This window comes from Scyliorhinus canicula, chromosome 15 (assembly GCF_902713615.1).
Source record: "Scyliorhinus canicula chromosome 15, sScyCan1.1, whole genome shotgun sequence".
In the NCBI taxonomy this organism is placed as follows: Eukaryota; Metazoa; Chordata; class Chondrichthyes; order Carcharhiniformes; family Scyliorhinidae; genus Scyliorhinus; species Scyliorhinus canicula.
The window spans coordinates 21,337,018-21,354,010 of NC_052160.1; the positions used below are offsets into that span (position 1 = coordinate 21,337,018).

General features: G+C 43.9%; 1 protein-coding gene across 1 annotated transcript in view; it reads right to left on the reverse strand.

Annotated features, from left to right (window-relative positions):
* The window catches only part of LOC119978236 (dynein assembly factor 5, axonemal-like), a 131,040-nt gene that overhangs the window by 101,644 nt on the left and 12,403 nt on the right, over positions 1-16,993 (reverse strand). Inside the window, exons 2-4 of the mRNA XM_038819696.1 lie at positions 12,448-12,632; positions 9,366-9,490; positions 7,546-7,664 (exon numbers count right to left, since the gene is read on the reverse strand). Of these exons, the coding sequence (XP_038675624.1) occupies positions 7,546-7,664; positions 9,366-9,490; positions 12,448-12,632 (429 nt within the window). The remainder of the gene's footprint in view (positions 1-7,545; positions 7,665-9,365; positions 9,491-12,447; positions 12,633-16,993) is intronic.

A 16,993-nucleotide genomic window follows, 5' to 3' on the forward strand; every position in this document is an offset into this window, starting at 1 on the left:
ACTCACTATCAGTACAATTACTCAATGTTGATTGAACACTGTAGACACAAGGGGCTTGTACTCAGCTAAAACATCCTCCAATTTGAAATGTATATCAAGCTCCTTTGATCACTGCAATAGGGTTTTTATGTAGAGGATTGCACAATGGTTGAACACATGCAAATATTGGGCAAGACTCTTTATTTCAACAATCTGATCGTTTTGTTAAAAGATTAAGGATGAAAAACGCCAGTACGAATAATGCACTCAAAAAAAATCAATGGGTTGTAATCACCTCCGTAAAGATAAAACAATGACTGCACAACAGAAACTGTAAATTTTCATGTCTCAATTAGCTATTAATACTTCTTGCACATACATCTATTGCTCTGATTGATCTTAACCAATTTTGGGCAAGACCAGCATTTATTGCCCATCCCTAATTGCCCTTAAGAAGTCGGTGGTGAGCTGTCTTGTTGAACCACTGCAGTCCATGTGGTGTCAGTGATTTTTTTTCTGAAGCAGTTTGATTGATCGAGTGGCTTACTCATCCATTTCAGGGGACAGATAAGAGTCAACCACACTGCTGTGGATCTGGAGTGACATGTTGGCCAAGTTGGGTAAGGATGTCAGATTTTAAGGGGGGCAGAAAGCAGGAGTTGAGACCACAACCAGATAGGCTATAATCTTATTGAATGGTGGAGGAAGCTTGAATGGCCTACTCCTGCTCCTAAGTTCTCACGTTCCTGTTTTCTTCACTGATAGATATCAATGAAGCACAATTTTACAACCATATCAATGAAATTACTGGAGTGATGAGACTAGTATTTAACTCCAGATTTATTAATTAAATTCCTTAAAATTTTACTGACCCCCATAGAGTCATAGAATCACACAGTACAGAAAATGTCCTTCGGCCCATCGCATCTTGGCCGGTCAAAAACAATCACCTAACCATTCTAATCCCATTTTCCAGCACTTGGCCCATAGCTTTTATATGCCTTGGGATTGCAAGTTCTCATCCAAATTCTTCTTAAATGTTGTGAGGATCTCTGCCTCCACCACCTTTTCAGGCAGCGAATTCCAAACTCCCACCACCCTCTGGGTAAAAAGGGTTTTCCTCACATCCCACCTAAATCTCCTGCCCCTTACCTTACTTCAAGGCACCCTGGTCATCGATCCCTTCACCAAGGGGAAAAGTTTATTCCTGTCTACTTTATCTATGCCCCTAATAATTTTATACATCTCAATCATTCCCCCCTTCCCATCCCCCACCCCCTAATCTCCTCTGCTCCAAGGAAAACAATCCAAGTCTATACAATCTCTCTTCATAACTTCAACTCTCCAGCCCAAGCAACATCCTGTAAAAATCTCCTCAGCACCCTTTCCAGTGCTATCACATCCCTGCTGTAACGAGGATTCCAGAACTGCACACAATACTCTAGTTGTGGCCTGACCAATGTTATATACGGTTCCAGCATAACTCTTAAGATCTATGCCTCGGCTAATAAAGAGAAGTACACCATATGCCTTCTTAACAACTGTATCCACCTGCTCTGTTACCTTAAGGGACTGGTGTACATGCACACCCTCTGATCCTCAGTGCTTTCCAGGGTCCTCCCATTTATCTTCTTTACTCTTGCCTTCTTTGTCCTGCTCAAGTGCATCACCTCACACTTATCCGGATGGAATTCCATATCAGCCCATCTGACCAGTCCGTCCTGTAATCAAAGGCTATCCACCTAACAATGTGTCACCCTATCAATTTTCGTATCATCTGCAAACTTACTGATCAACCCTCCTACATTCATATCTAAATCATTTTTTTAAGCCACAAACAGCAAGGGCCTCAACACTGATCCCTGCAGGACCCCACTGGACACAGGCTTCCAATCGGAAAAACATCACTCGACCATCACCCTCTGCTTCCTGCCACTCAGCCAATTTTGGATCCAATTTGCCAAATGTCCTTACATCCCAAGGGTTCTGACCTTCGCTATCAGTCTCCCATGTGGGACCTTATCAAAAGCCTTGCTGAAGTCCAAGTAGACTATGTCAAATACATTTCCCTCATCTACACACCTGATCACCTCTTCTAAAAAATCAGGTTGGTCAGACATAGCCTCCCCTGAACAAAACCATGCTGACTGTGTGATTAATCCCTGCCTCTCCAAATGCAGACTAATTCTGATTCTCAGAATTGCTTCCAATAGTTTCCCCACCACGGAGGTCAGACGGACTGACCTGTAATTTCCTGGTTTATCACTTCCTCCCTTCGTGAATAATGGTACCATGTTGGCTATCCTCCAGCATCTCTCCTGTGGCCAGAGAGGAATTGAAAATTATTACCAGCACCCCTGCTATTTGCTCCCTTGCCTCACGCAGGGGCTGGTTTAGCTCACTCAGCTAAATCACTGGCATTTAAAGCAGGCCAGCAGCACGGTTCGATTCCCGTACCAGCCTCCCCGGACAGGCGCCAGAATGTGGCGACCAGGGGCTTTTCACAGTAACTTCATTGAAGCCTACTCGTAACAATAAGCAATTTTCACTCAGCAGCCTGGGATACATTTCATTTGGCCCTGGAGATTTGTCGACCTTTAAGCCTGCCAGATCACTCAGTACTTCCTTTCTGTCAATATTAATCTCGTTCCTTTTATTAGTCCTTCTCCCTGATTTCTGTACCCACACAGTCCCTCTCACGAGTGAACACTGACACAAAGTATTAATTTAGAACCCAACCTACATCCTTCGGCTCCACACACAAATTACCACTGTGGTTCTTGATGGGCCCTACTCTTTCCCTCGTTATCCTATTACCCATGTACTTGTAAAACCATTTACGATTCTTCTGTATTTTACCTGCCAGCATCCTTCCATGTCCCTTTTCTGCTCTCCTAATTTCCCTTTTAAGTTCCCTCTTGCCAATTTTTTACGCCTATAGGGCATCTGCTGTATTGAGCCCTCGATATCTGCCATATGTTCCCTTTTTCTCCTCATCCAATACTTTTTTAAAAATGTATTTTATTACAAACGTATATCAAAACAGGTTACAACAAATAAACAGCCCGGGAAACATACTTCCCAACAATCAACTATACAGTTTGTACGGATTTTTCCCCTTTTCACCCCACCTCCCCCATGACAAAATCCCCTCAAACACAGTCACAAACCTTTCCTCAAACCTCCATGAAGAGCCCCTTAACTCATACTTTATCTTCTCTAATCGAAGGAAGTCTTACAGGTCACCCAACCGAGCCGCTACCCCTGGTGGCGATGCCGACCGCGACTCCAGCAAAATTCGCCGTCGTGCACTCAGAGAGCGAAGGCCACATCAGCCTTCCTCCTCTCCATGTGCTCCAGCTTCTCGGAAACCGCAAATATCGCCACCAAAGGGTCCAGGTCCATCTCCTCTTCCACTATACTGGCTAAGACCGCGAACACTCCCGTCCAGAATCTTCCCAATTTTTCATAACCCCAAAACATGCGCGCGTGATTCACTGGCCCCCACCCACACCTCTCATACTCATCTGCTACCCCCTGAAAGAGCCCAATCATTCTTGCCCGAGTCATATGCACCCTGTGCACCACCTTAAACTGTATCAGGATCATCCTTGCACAAGAGGAGGTCCCATTTACCCTACGCAGTGCTGCACTCCATACTCCCCAATTGATCTCAATTCCCAACTCCGCTTCCCATTTCTCCTTGATCTTCACCACCTGCTCGCCTCCCTGCTCCCCCAGCCACTTGCATATATCCCCAATTCTTCCCTCCCCTTCCACATCCGGAAGCAGCAGTCGCTCCAGCAGGGTGTATCCCGGCAACCTAGGGAATCCTCTCCAGATTTTTCGTGCAAAGTCCCTAACCTGTAGATATCTGAACTCACTACCCCTCCGCAGCTCTACCCTCTGCCTTAGCTCCACCAGACTTGCAAACCTTTCCTCTAAATACAGATCCTTCACCTTGACCAGCCCCACTTCTTTCTACCTCCTGTATACACTATCCATCCCCCCAGCTCAAACCCATGATTCTCGCACAGCGGCGTTACCACCAACATCCCTTCCATCCTAAAATGCCTCCTCAACTGATTCCACATCTTCACCATGGAGTGCATCACGGGCTCCTTGAATACCTACTTGGAGCCATTGGCAATGCTGCCGTCATCATAGCCCTCAAATTAGACCCTTACAAGATTCCTCCTCCATCCTAACCCGCTCTACCCCTTCTCCTTCCCACCACCGCTGCATCTTGTCTACATTCGTCGCCCAATAATAATGAAGCACGTTTGGCAACGCCAAACCCCCCCCTGCTGCTTCTGCCTCTGCCGCAGGGTCCTCTCCACCCTCGGCACCTTCCCCGCCCATACAAAGTCAGAGATGATTGTGTCCACTTTCCTAAAAAAGGCCTTTGGTATAAAGAACGGGAGAGCTTGAAAGATAAACGAGAACCTCAGCAGAATATTCACTTTCACCACTTGGACCCTCCCAGCCAACGTTAAGTGGAGTGTATCCCACCTCTTAAGATCCTCCCTGGCCTCCTCCACCAGCTTCGTTAAGTTCCACTTATGGAGCCCCGTCCATTCTCTCGCCACCCGAATCCCCAAATACCTAAACCTATCCCTCGCTACCATAAATGACATCTCCCTAAATTAGCCCGCTGTGCCAGCTCATTCATCGGGAATACCTCGCTTTTCCCTACATTCAGCTTGCACCCGAGAACCCTCCAAACCTACCCAGCAGCCCCATAATCCTTCCCATACTCTCCAACAGATCCGAAACATATAGCAAAAGGTCATCAGCATAAAGCGACACCCGATGCTCCCTCTTTCCCCTCATTATCCCCTGCCACTTTGCCGACCCCCTGAGAGCTGTCGCCAATGGCTCTATGGCCAGCGCAAACAGCAGCGGCGACAGCGGGCACCCCTGCCTCGTACCCCTGTGTAAGTCAAAGCTTTGTGAGCTCATATCATTCGTCCTCACCCTCGTGGTGCCCCATACAGCAATCGTACCTATGCCACAAATCTCAGCCCAAACCCAAACTTTCTCAAAACCGCGAACAAGTACCACCATTCCACCCGATCAAATGCCTTCTCCACATCCACGGACACCACCATCTCTGACACCAGTGCCCCTGACAGATTCATCACCTCATTAAACAGCCGTCTTATATTAATCGCGAGCTGTCTGCCCTTCACGATGCCTATTTGATCTTCTGCCACCACCCCCGGGAAACATTCTTCCATCCTCCCCGCCAACAACTTAGCCAATACTTTCACATCCGTGTTCAATAGTGATATAGGCTATACAACCCACATTCCACCGGGTCCTTCCCCTTTTTCAGGATTAGTGTGAGGGGCTGTTTAGCACACTGGGCTAAATCGCTGGCTTTGAAAGCAGACCAAGGCAGGCCAGCAGCACGGTTCGATTCCCGTAACAGCCTCCCCGAACAGGCGCCGGAATGTGGCGACTAGGGGCGTTTCACAGTAACTTCATTGAAGCCTGCTCGTGACAATAAGCAATTTTCATTTCATTTTTCATTAATTACTGCCTGCGCCACCGTCTCCGGCAACTCCCCCTTCTCCAGTGCTTCATTAAACACCCCCCAACAGATGTGGTGTCCAGTCCGTTACAAATTCCATACAAACTTCCGCCGGATACCCATCCGGCCGATGGGCCTTCCCCGACTTCATACCCCTGATACTATCCTGACCTCCCTCAGCCCCAGGAGCTCCTCCAACGCCTGCTTCTTTGCTTCCTCCACCTGGGGAAATTCTAGCTTGTCCAGAAACCGCCCCATGTCCCCCTCCTCTCTTCCCGGGTCTCCTTATCCAATGTTGTATAGCCCTTGATATTCACTGGATTTGTTGGTACCGCCTTTTTCTTGTTTGGGACATGTTGGCCCTGCACTCTCCCCATTTCCTTCTCGAATGCATCCCACTGCATCCTTGATCAAAATTGTGACATTCCCTCCTCTTTTGCCTCCTTCCCTATCTCGCCTGAACATCCTGTATCCTGGAATATTGAGCTGCCAATCCTGCCCCTCTCTCAATCATGTCGGAGTGACAGCAATGCCGCCATACACCCATGATTTAATTTGTGCCCTCAATTCATCTGCCTTGTTTGCCAGACTCCTAGCACCTTGCCAAACTGCCTGGTGTTATGGACCAGGGTTTAGAGAATCACAAAGTGTTCCATGGAGTTCACCTGACCCACAACTTTTACTAGATTGTGGTATGGGGAGCACACGGCCCACTCTACAGGTGTGGTACAGCAGAAATGGAAAAGTATTTTTAAAGCAAAATAATGTTTTATTCTATGAACTCAAATTAACCTTTTTAAAACATACAGTGGATATCTTAGCAACCATTAATTCAAATACAACCCCCAAAGAATACAACACTAAGTAATCCTTAAGCTGTCCTTTTAACATCCATAAGACTTAAAAAAGAACTTTTAACAGAAGCACATCAGGTTAAAGTCACTACTGAGAGCAGTTATTAGTTTTAAATCACCAAAGGATCGATTTACCATTTTTAGATTACAGAGAGAGAGACTAATACCCCTTCTGGCTGTGACTGCAGCTATCCAGCTCTGAAAACTAAACTAAAACACACCTGCAGCAAACAGCCTAAAACAAAATTAAGAAGCTGACAGACAGCCCAGCTCCACCCACACTCTGACATCACTGATAAACACCCATTTCTTAAAAGTACATTTCTTAAGCACCCATTTCTTAAAGGCACACTCACATGACACTGGTGACTCAACTTCTATGCCTTCCTGACTCACTTGATGTCTCCTCCAATTTTGGCTGTGCATCTATCCCTGCTGAATCTTCTCTCAGGATCCCAGGCCCCTGCCAAACTGGCTTAATCCCTCCCCAACAGCACTAGCAAACGTCCCTGCAAGGCCACTGGTCCAATTTCAGTACAGGTCCAAGCCGTCTGCCATGTACAAGTCCCACCGTCCCCAAAATGGTCCCAGAAATCTAAAGCCCTCCCTCTCGCACCATCTCTTCAGCCACGCATTCACCCGGACTAACCACCTATTTCTATACTCACGAGCACATGGCACCAGAAGTAATCCAGAGATTACTATCTTCTGGGTCCTGATTTTTCATCTACTTCCTAGCTCCCTAAATTCTGCTTTCAGGATCTCAGCTCTTTTTCTGCCTATATCGTTGGCACTAATATGTACCACGATAACCACCATGTTCGGAATTGAACTCGAGTGTCCAGATCTTTAGTCCAGTATGGTAATGCAACTGTATATCTTCTACATACTGTACCTTCATGTTTATGTTGTGAATGAAAGCAACATCACACTGCTATTTTATAGACAGACATATTGTCATATGCACATAATTATTCAGATCTCGCTCTTTATATTTAAGCCAAAAATCCTCACCTGGGTTAGCCACTATATTCAGAAAACATGCAGCATTTTCACAGAAATGGTACTGCTAAGCTTTGTATCCACAATGATATGTGTCATACTTCTTGATGCAAGGAAGGGGGAGTTTCTTCCACTGATTAATAGTTACTTGAAAATGTAAAATTATCCACCTACCACCTGCAGGATAGCGAATAGAGAGTTGGGCTGACCAATCAAGCTTATCCTTAAGATCGTCCTCATTCTCTTGTTGCCACTGGAGTCCAATTTTCCTCCAGTAATCAGAAGCTAACTCCCTGTATTGCAAACGTAGATAAAGTAAGATCAAAACAGTACAATTTAATGTATTAAAGTGTTATATCTTGCTATCATCAATCTAAGTTTGTTTTCAACCAGATGACAGTACATCATGTACAAGTTAACTTTCATAGGTCAATTAGGGTTGAAAATTCCACTTGACCAAGGTCTGGAGACCAGTGTGTTTTGAATCTGAGCCAATACAAAAATGAAAAGCCTCATGAATGAAAGGAAATACTGTGTGATATCTCAACACTGTATTACTTGTTCCCACCACTAGAAGCTGCTAGTGTTTATGTGCATAGTTTTGTTCTCACTTTTTTTTCTCCAAAAATATACACGCTTATTTATTTGAGTGCTTTTCCTCAGTCATCTTGTGTTTTTTGAAAACTGCTTGCCGTAATTTCTTGGCTCCTCAAGGCATGTGATTTCCACACTGAATAAGCAGTGTCTAAGACCAATGTCTGAGCACACTGCAGTCATGGTTACTTTAACACATCCTTCTGATTTTGTATGCAATTTATTTTTGGCCACCTAACAGATGATTTCACTTAAAAAACATTTTAAAAATCATATTTCTTTTTATTTCACAGTATTTTGATCGCCACCAAATGAGTCTCCCAAACTGCCTGATGTGGAGAAACCTTCTGAATTCAGCAACGACCCAAAGGTGTCCTGACAACATGAAGGAAACAGTGCAAGTCGTTTTGAATTCAACCAGAGTGGAACATGTGCAACATTGACTTGGCCACTGATTAAACACCTCGCCTGACTGTGGTTTCAACACAACAGAACTTGGGGGAGAAGTATTTAGCAGATGGCTGAGCTGATATCACGTGTTACACACAAGTAAAATTATCCTCTGTTTCTCTTACCATTTGCTCTGGTTTCACTGGTTTTATGGAAAGTTGTTCCTGAACAAGCATTTTGCAAAACAAAAATACTGCAATTAATTCAGACTTTTTCTCAAAATATAAGGGATCTTGCAATGTATGTTATTTTTGTTTCTCAGTACAGTGAGAGGGACTCGGCATCTGGAGGACACTCTTATTGTACCCCTTGTGCAGCAACATTTATTTTTCTAAGCCTTGCACGTAGTTGTATCGTAATCTATTATTTATTTTAACAACTGCTGCAGCTAAAACATTGCCATTTTTTTTATCCGAGCCAAAAATATATCCACAATTAAAAATATTGTTCTTTTAGTAAGAAACTGAAACCATATTAATATGAAGTAATTCATTCAGAACAGAGGAAAGAAAAGTTTTTGAAAACGTGATCTGAGCTTCAAAGTTCTCCGTAAGTAGATTCAAACCCTGGTTTATCCTGACACAAGGTCAGACAATATTTCAAAGTTTTTTCAGAACACAAATAACATACATGGAATATCAGAAACACTTTATAAACATTAGTGGATTTCAACCGTTCTCCAAAGTCCAGAAAGTAATGTTCAGGCCAGCCAACACTTTGGAGTGTCACAATTTCCAATGTAGAAATTTAATGAAGCTGAATGTAAATATTTATTTACATCTGTTTGCATAAAGTGGGGAAATGGAACATCTCACTTTGAACAGTTATTGTTTATCGTTCCAAAATCCATTGAAAAATTAAGTAAAAAAATGGTAATCCGAAAATCTAAATATCCAACAAAAATCCAAAGAAAATTATGAGGTCTTTAAAGAGTAGTTCAGTGTTTTTACCTGATGGAAGGAATCTCATCACTGCAGCTGCTCAGCAAAAGAGGGATGAGCTTGTAGAAATAAGAGTACCGATCTCTGAGCTCCAGTAGCCAGCTCCCCACTACTTGTGTAACGGCTTGGCGTACCTGGTTTAGTTCCAAGGTGCAAAAATTTTAAATTAGAATTCACTGAATTAACTAGAATTTCAAAACATGTGATCCTATCTATAGTATCATTCCCCTACAAAGGTTTGCAGAACTAAAATAAAACCTGCATCCTTCCCATGAATATGCCCAACAGGTAAAAGTCACTTACCCCAGCAAGGTGACACCCTACCAAGAGAGATAGATTGAGTAAGATGCAGATCAACCATGATGTTACTGGATGGTGAAGCAAGCTTAAGGTACTGAATGGTTTGTTCCTATTCCTTTTCTGTTATCATTTACATTGCCCAAGACACGGAGGCGGCAGGCAAGTTAATTACTAACTTTTGTAAACACAAGACAAATATAAACCTGTCAGAAGTAGTTTAACTTTAAAACTTCGACGTCACTTCACCGATGCATCTTACCGTATTATCTGAATTTGTTTTCCAAACTATGTAGAAAACAATTATTGCTATTGAACAGAGAATAATGAACTGGTCAGACCACATGATCTGTATGGATTATAGTTCAGGAATCACTCCCTTCCAGTAGCCATTGCAAAGTTCATCATTCCTACTTGAAACTGTGAAGAAATGTATTCTTGATTGTCAACAACTGTACATTTTGCTGCACAATGGAAGTTATTTCCGGCCTAGATCAGCAAATTGTGATAGAAGGGCACTGTTGGTAGCAGATATCATCACTATTTTATCACAATGACTAACCAAGGGAAGAAGTTAACTTAATCACCCAACACAAAAACTGTATATACTTCATATTTTTAGCTTTTTGTATTAGTGCAATGCAACAGTCAAGAGGATAGAAAGATAAAGTAAAGATGACTTATTATTGGTAATTAATCTGTAGTTAGTCGGTGCAGAGAGATTAGTGCAGTAAGACAAATTTATGTAGATGCTTTGATGTAAATGTCTCTATCGGCATTTATAATAGGAGTGCATAAAAAGGGCAAATGTGTGATGTTAAAATGGGGAGTGAATGTCCTGGTTAAATTACCTCCTGACCTATGACACCTTAAGAAAACATAGTCTTGGCACCTCCATGCAATGACATGGGAAATTGATACAACAATATATCCAGCCAATCAAGGTGTTGTTCCACATGCTTTTCTCTGCTTTTGAGCTTCCTTGTCCACCTCTCTATATCTCTTTTAATGTTTTTCTTGGTCAACTTTTATTTTTACTTACCCTCATCCCCACCATCTCAAGTACATTAAAAGCAATGGACCCAGAAATAATGCACTTTCAATCACTGAAGTATTCTCAGTTGGATGGCAAATTACGAGAATTGTGACAATAAGCAATTATTATTATTATTATAAGTGGACAAAATGGTAATATATACAAAGTCAGATTAAATGTCAGGGACGGAGAGCTTATAAAATGACAAGACACTCAATGTACCCTCACAGATTTAACGTTAGGAAGAATATGTCCAACTACAGCCGACTTTGTGATCCATTAGACAGATTCAATGTTTCATTTTGTATGAGGTGTCTAACTTCTATTATATGAACACTCATTTTTACCTATATCCAACTCTTGAGTGTCGATGGAGCTGCACTCATCCATGCAAATAAGGAGTATTCCTCCACACTCCTGACTTGTGCCTTATAAATGGTGGACAGGCTTTGTTGAGTCAGGTGAGATACTCGCCACAGAATTTCAGGCCTCTGACCTGCTCTTGGTGTCACAGAATTTATATGGCGAGGCAAGTCGGCATGATAGCACAGTGGTTAGCACTGTTGCTTCACAGCGCCAGAAATCTGGGTTTGATTCCCGGCTTGGGTCACTGTCTGTGCAGAGTCTACACGGTCTCCCAGTGTCTGCGTGGGTTACTTCTGGGTGCTCTGGTTTTCTCCTATAAGCCCCAAAAAACATGTTAGGTGAATTGGACATTCTGAATTCTCCCTCAGCGTACCCGAACAGGCGTCAGAGTGTGGCGACTAGAGGATTTTCACACTAATTTTATTTCCGTATTAATGTAAGTCTAATTGTGACACTAATAAAAGATTATTATAAGTCAGTTTGTGATCAATGGTAACTCTCAGGATGTTGATAGTGGGGGAATTCAGTGATGGCAAGGCAATCTAATGGGGAGATGGTTAGATTCCCTCTCGTTGGAGATGCTCATTGTCTGGTACTTGTGTGCTATGAATCAAGTCTGAACATTTGGGGCCTCACGGTAGCATGGTGGTTAGCATCAATGCTTCACAGCTCCAGGGTCCCAGGTTCGATTCCCGGCTGGGTCACTGTCTGTGTGGAGTCTGCACGTCCTCCCCGTGTGTGCGTGGGTTTCCTCCGGGTGCTCCGGTTTCCTCCCACAGTCCAAAGATGTGCGGGTTAGGTGGATTGGCCATGCTAAATTGCCCGTAGTGTAAGGTTAATTGTTGGGTTATGGGTATACGGGTTACGTGGGTTTAAGTAGGGTGATCATTGTTCGGCACAACATCGAGGGCCGAAGGGCCTGTTCTGTGCTGTACTGTTCTATGTTCTATATTGTCTTGCTGCATATGGACATTGACTGCTTCAGTATCTGAGTTTTGTGAATGGTGCTGAATATTGTACAATCAAAGATCCCCACATTTGACGTTATGATGGAGGGAAGGTCATTGATGAAGCGGCTGAAGGTGGTTGGGCCAAGGACGCTATCCTGAATTAATACCTCGAAATGCAAGGGTAAATACAGTACTTCAATTTTGCACTCCTGGGCATGGAGTTTCTCCTGCTAGAAATACATTTTGTGAAAATGCTGGACCCTTAGCTTTCTTTTTATTTGGCTTGGACAGTAGAAGATGTATTATTTAATTCTTAAACATAGTGCAACATGTGTAACTTGTCTGCAACAAGACAGATATTTTTTGAGATAAATAAAAGCAACACTCACATTCTTAAATTTGAACATCGACAACTAAATGATGAGATAAAATTTCCCCTCACCAGTGGTGCATCATCAAAAAGTCGCTGTGCCAAATGTGAGAGAACATCATCAACAGATTTTCCATTGCCATATTGAATGACTGTTCCTGTTGCCTGTATGACGGCCACACGGACCTTTGAATGCTGGTGGGATATGGTCTGCATCAACGGTTTTATTAGAGATTCAGCCTGCATGTGAAAAATTTCTACAAAAAGGAAATAAAGCTGAACGATTAGTAGAATTTTATCCAGAAGTTATGATGAAAAAAATACTCTTTCAACTAAAATCTTTTCCTGTGACTGTCTAGGTCGAGAGAAAACAACAATTTTATACTGTGAGAAGAGAATGCAGATTGGTTGGTCACGGCGTTGCCCTGGAGAATGCAGCAGTTGATACTGACAGACACAAAACTGCCAAGCACTGTTGGAAATTTAAACGAGGCTGCTTGACCCTGATTGATTAAGGTATTGCCCTGGGGAATGAATCAGCAAATGGCTGTCACTTATTTTGTTTGGCTGAAACAGGCGCAATGTGTGTACATGTTATTTCTTTCTGCAAATAACAGGGCCATGTGTATTTATATATGTAGCTTCCAATACATGCAAATGCACCACACTGGGAGCCCAACTAACAATCTTAAATTGGTTGTCAGCGCAGGCCGTATGTTCCAAAGGCTGGCAGATCATATCAAACAGCATGCCCCTGCTGCTGTTTGCAATGGGCAAGGTACAGGCCATACCCAAACTGCACTGTGCTAGCAAAATTCAAAACACATTGTCCAACATTAGATGCGATTCCACAATTGGACAACATTTGCTGAACGGTCCTCAGTGCGCTAAGAATTAAAATGATAACAAATTTAAGAGTCAATTTGCCAACCAATCAGCGTTCTCTACTCATACAGTACAAATTGTTGTTTTCCCATTATACTGGTATTCTTGTGAAGGGCCCTGATGAGTGCAAGGGAGAAAGCTCTAACATGTAAATAAACTGCAGTAAATCCATTCTTATGAAGCTCTTCCTATGTGGCCTCACCGGGTGTGTGCAATAGAATCATTAAAGCGCATTCACAGGCTCAGCATGGAGACATTTGGAAGAATAGCAAGGATTCTAATTCTGCTACTGCAAAGTGTCAGTCACTTTTATGGTGGTTAAAAAAAACTTACCAAAACACACAAGCATGTTGTACGATTGTTTGCCATGGACACTGCAAGTTTTTGTCATCAGGATTTGATTTGAAATTAGATTTTTAGTTCTACAACACAGGACCTTATAGGGGCTATAGGAGAAACAGTAAACTATTTGAATTAATATCCGTGTAGGATAAATAGAGTTGGTGCAGATTCAATGGGCCAAATGGCCTCCTTCTGCACTGTAGGGATTCTGTGAAAGGTTGCTCATTTGCCTGTAAACCAGAAAGAACACTTCAATAGGCTCCCTGAACATTTATAGTACCTTACTGTCACAAACTTGGACATTTTGCAAAGGTGCAGTTCAGCAAATTCAAACGCTTTTTAAAATTCTCAACATTTGCTGCCAGAAGTATCATAGGGACGTGAATGCTTTGCAGTTGCTATGCCATTGCAGGTTCTTGGAAGCAGCTAGCAGTTTCTAATACATTGCTATTTTTTTGGCACAAACCCAATAATTGTAATCTATAATTATTAAAATGAAAAAAAAAATTATCTTGGAATCAAGTTTCTCTGCCAAAACTGTGCAGTTTGTCCCATTTTTAAAAAATGCTTTCAACCCTTCTCCAAGCAGGCAAGGGACACTGTGCCAAGCCACACTCCCATCAGAGTACCGAGTCCAGAAAACCAAGCTCTTGGAAACACAGTAATGGCCCTGGCTCCACTGAGAACTGTGGGACTTTGCCACTAGTTGTGAAGCAGCTTTGTCAACACTCACCGCTCTGAACTTTCACACCAGTGACTGGGTGAACTGCCTATTTCTAGAGTTTAATGATGATACATTTATGTCTGCACTCACGGACCATGATGTGGAGATGCTGGCGTTGGACTGGGGTGAGCACAGTAAGAAGTCTTACAACACCAGGTTAAAGTCCAACAGATTTGTTTCAAACACTAGCTTTTGGAGCACTGACTCCTTCCTCAGGTGAATGGAGAGGTATGTTCCAGAAACATATATATAGACAAAGTCAAAGATGCCAGACAATGCTTAGAATGCGGGCATTTGCAGGTAATTAAGTCTTTACAGATACAGAGGTAGGGGTAACCCCAGTTTAAAGAGGTGTGAATTATCTCAAGCCAGGACAATTGGTAGGCTTTCGCAAGCCCAGGCCAGATGATGGGGGATGAATGTAATGCTACATGAATCCCGGTTGAGGCCGCACTCGTGTGCGGAACGTGGCTATACTTTTCTGCTCGGCGATTCTGCGTTGTCGCGCGTCCTGAAGGCCGCCTTGGAGAACGCTTACCCGGAGATCAGAGGCTGAATGCCCTTGACTGCTGAAGCGTTGCCCGACTGGAAGGTAAAATTCCTGCCTGGTGATAGTCGCACGATGTCCGTTCATTTGTTGTCGCAGCGTCTGCATGGTCTCGCCAATGTACCACGCTTTGGGACATCCTTTCCTGCAGCGTGAGGTAGACAACGTTGGCCGAGTCGCACGAGCATGTACCGCGCACCTGGTGGGTGGTGTTCCCATGTGTAATGGTGGTATCCAGGTCGATGATCTGGCACGTCTTGCAGGGTTGTGTGGTGTCGTGGTCGCTGTTTTAAGGCCGGGTAGTTTGCTGCAAACAATGGTTTGTTTGAGGTTGCATGGTTGTTTGAAGGCAAGTAGTGGGGGTGTGGGGATGACCTTGGCAAGATGCTCACCTTCATCGATGACGTGTTGAAGGCTGCGAAGAAGATGTCGTAGGTTCTCCGCTCCGGGAAAGTACTGGACGGCGAAGGGTACTCTGTCGGTTGTGTCCCGGGTTTGTCTTCTGAGGGGGTCGGTACGGTTTTTTGCTGTGGCGCATTGGAACTATCGATCGATGAGTCGAGCACCATATCCCGTTCGTACGAGGGCATCTTTCAGCGTCTGTAGATGTCTGTTATACTCCTCCTCGTCTGAGCAGATCCTGTGTATACGGAGGGCTTGTCCATAGGGGATGGCTTCTTTAATGTGTTTAGGGTTGAAGCTAGAGAAGTGGAGCATCGTGAGGTTATCCGTTGGCTTGCGGTGAAGCAAAGTGCTGAGGTGACCGTCCTTGATTGAGATGAGTGTGTCCAAGAACGCAACTGATTTTGGAGAGTAGTCCACGGTGAGTCTGATGGTGGGATGGAACTTATTGATGTCATTGTGTAGTCGTTTCAGTGATTCTTCGCCATGGGTCCAAAAGGAAAAAAATGTCATCGATGTATCTGGTGTATAACGTCGGTTGAAGGTCCTGTGCGGTGAGGAGGTCTTGTTCAAACTTGTGCATGAAATGTTGGCATATTGAGGCGCGCAAATCCGACCAAGGAACACATCCGCCAACCCAGACTGATCATGACCTTGGATCCAGACCTTCAGAGAACCCTAGGTGCTCTCGTCCCAAGTACTCCCCGCATTGGAGATCTCTACTGCCTCCCGAAAATACACAAGGCCAACGCACCAGGCCGTCCTATCGTTTCAGGCAATGGGACCCTGTGTGAGAACCTCTCTGGCTCATCGTACAAGGTGTGGTGATCTGCATCACTGTAAATACACATGGGGTTAATGTAAATACACCTAGACTAGATAGACACTAGAGGGAGCACCAGAGACATGACACGCAGACATTCAACCAATAGGTCAGTAAGATAGGACACGACCAATGGGCATTCACGACACACACACAGAGGTGACACTACCACAGGAGGGCATTACACCAACCCATATAAAAGGACATAGCACATATGCTCAGCCTCTTTCCAGTGAAGACACTCAGTGAGTACACAGGGTTGATTTGAAACACATCACATACACCACCTGGATTGTAGCAGACTGGTTAGTCAGTCTGAGTAGCTATAGCAGGATTAACAGGAGAGTTGAATCCAAGTAGGAGAATCGTTAACAATTTAATAAATGTGTTAAAGCTATCTCCAAGTCTGAACCTTCCTTTGTCTGAGTGCACATCAAGGAAGCAGCTTATGCTGCGTCAAGCATAACAAAACACAAAGTACGCCCAGCTTCTGTCACGACACGACGGACGTCCTACAGAAACTCAACACCCACGGACCAGTTGAACCAGGAACATTCCGCGTCACAATGGACATCTCGGCACTCTACACCAGCATTCCCCCATGATGAAGGCATTGCTGCAGCAGCCTCAGTACCGGCAACTGCCAATCACCAGACTCAATTCTGCAACTCATCCGCTTCATTCTGGATCACATCATCTTCACCTTCGACAAGTTCTTCATCCAGATGCACGGAACAGCCATGGGGACCAAATTCGCACCTCAATATGCCAACATCTTCATGCACAAGTTTGAACAAGACCTCCTCACCGCACAGGACCTTCAACCGAAGTTATACACCAGATACATCAATGACATTTTTTTCTTTTGGACCCATGGCGAAGAATCACTGAAATG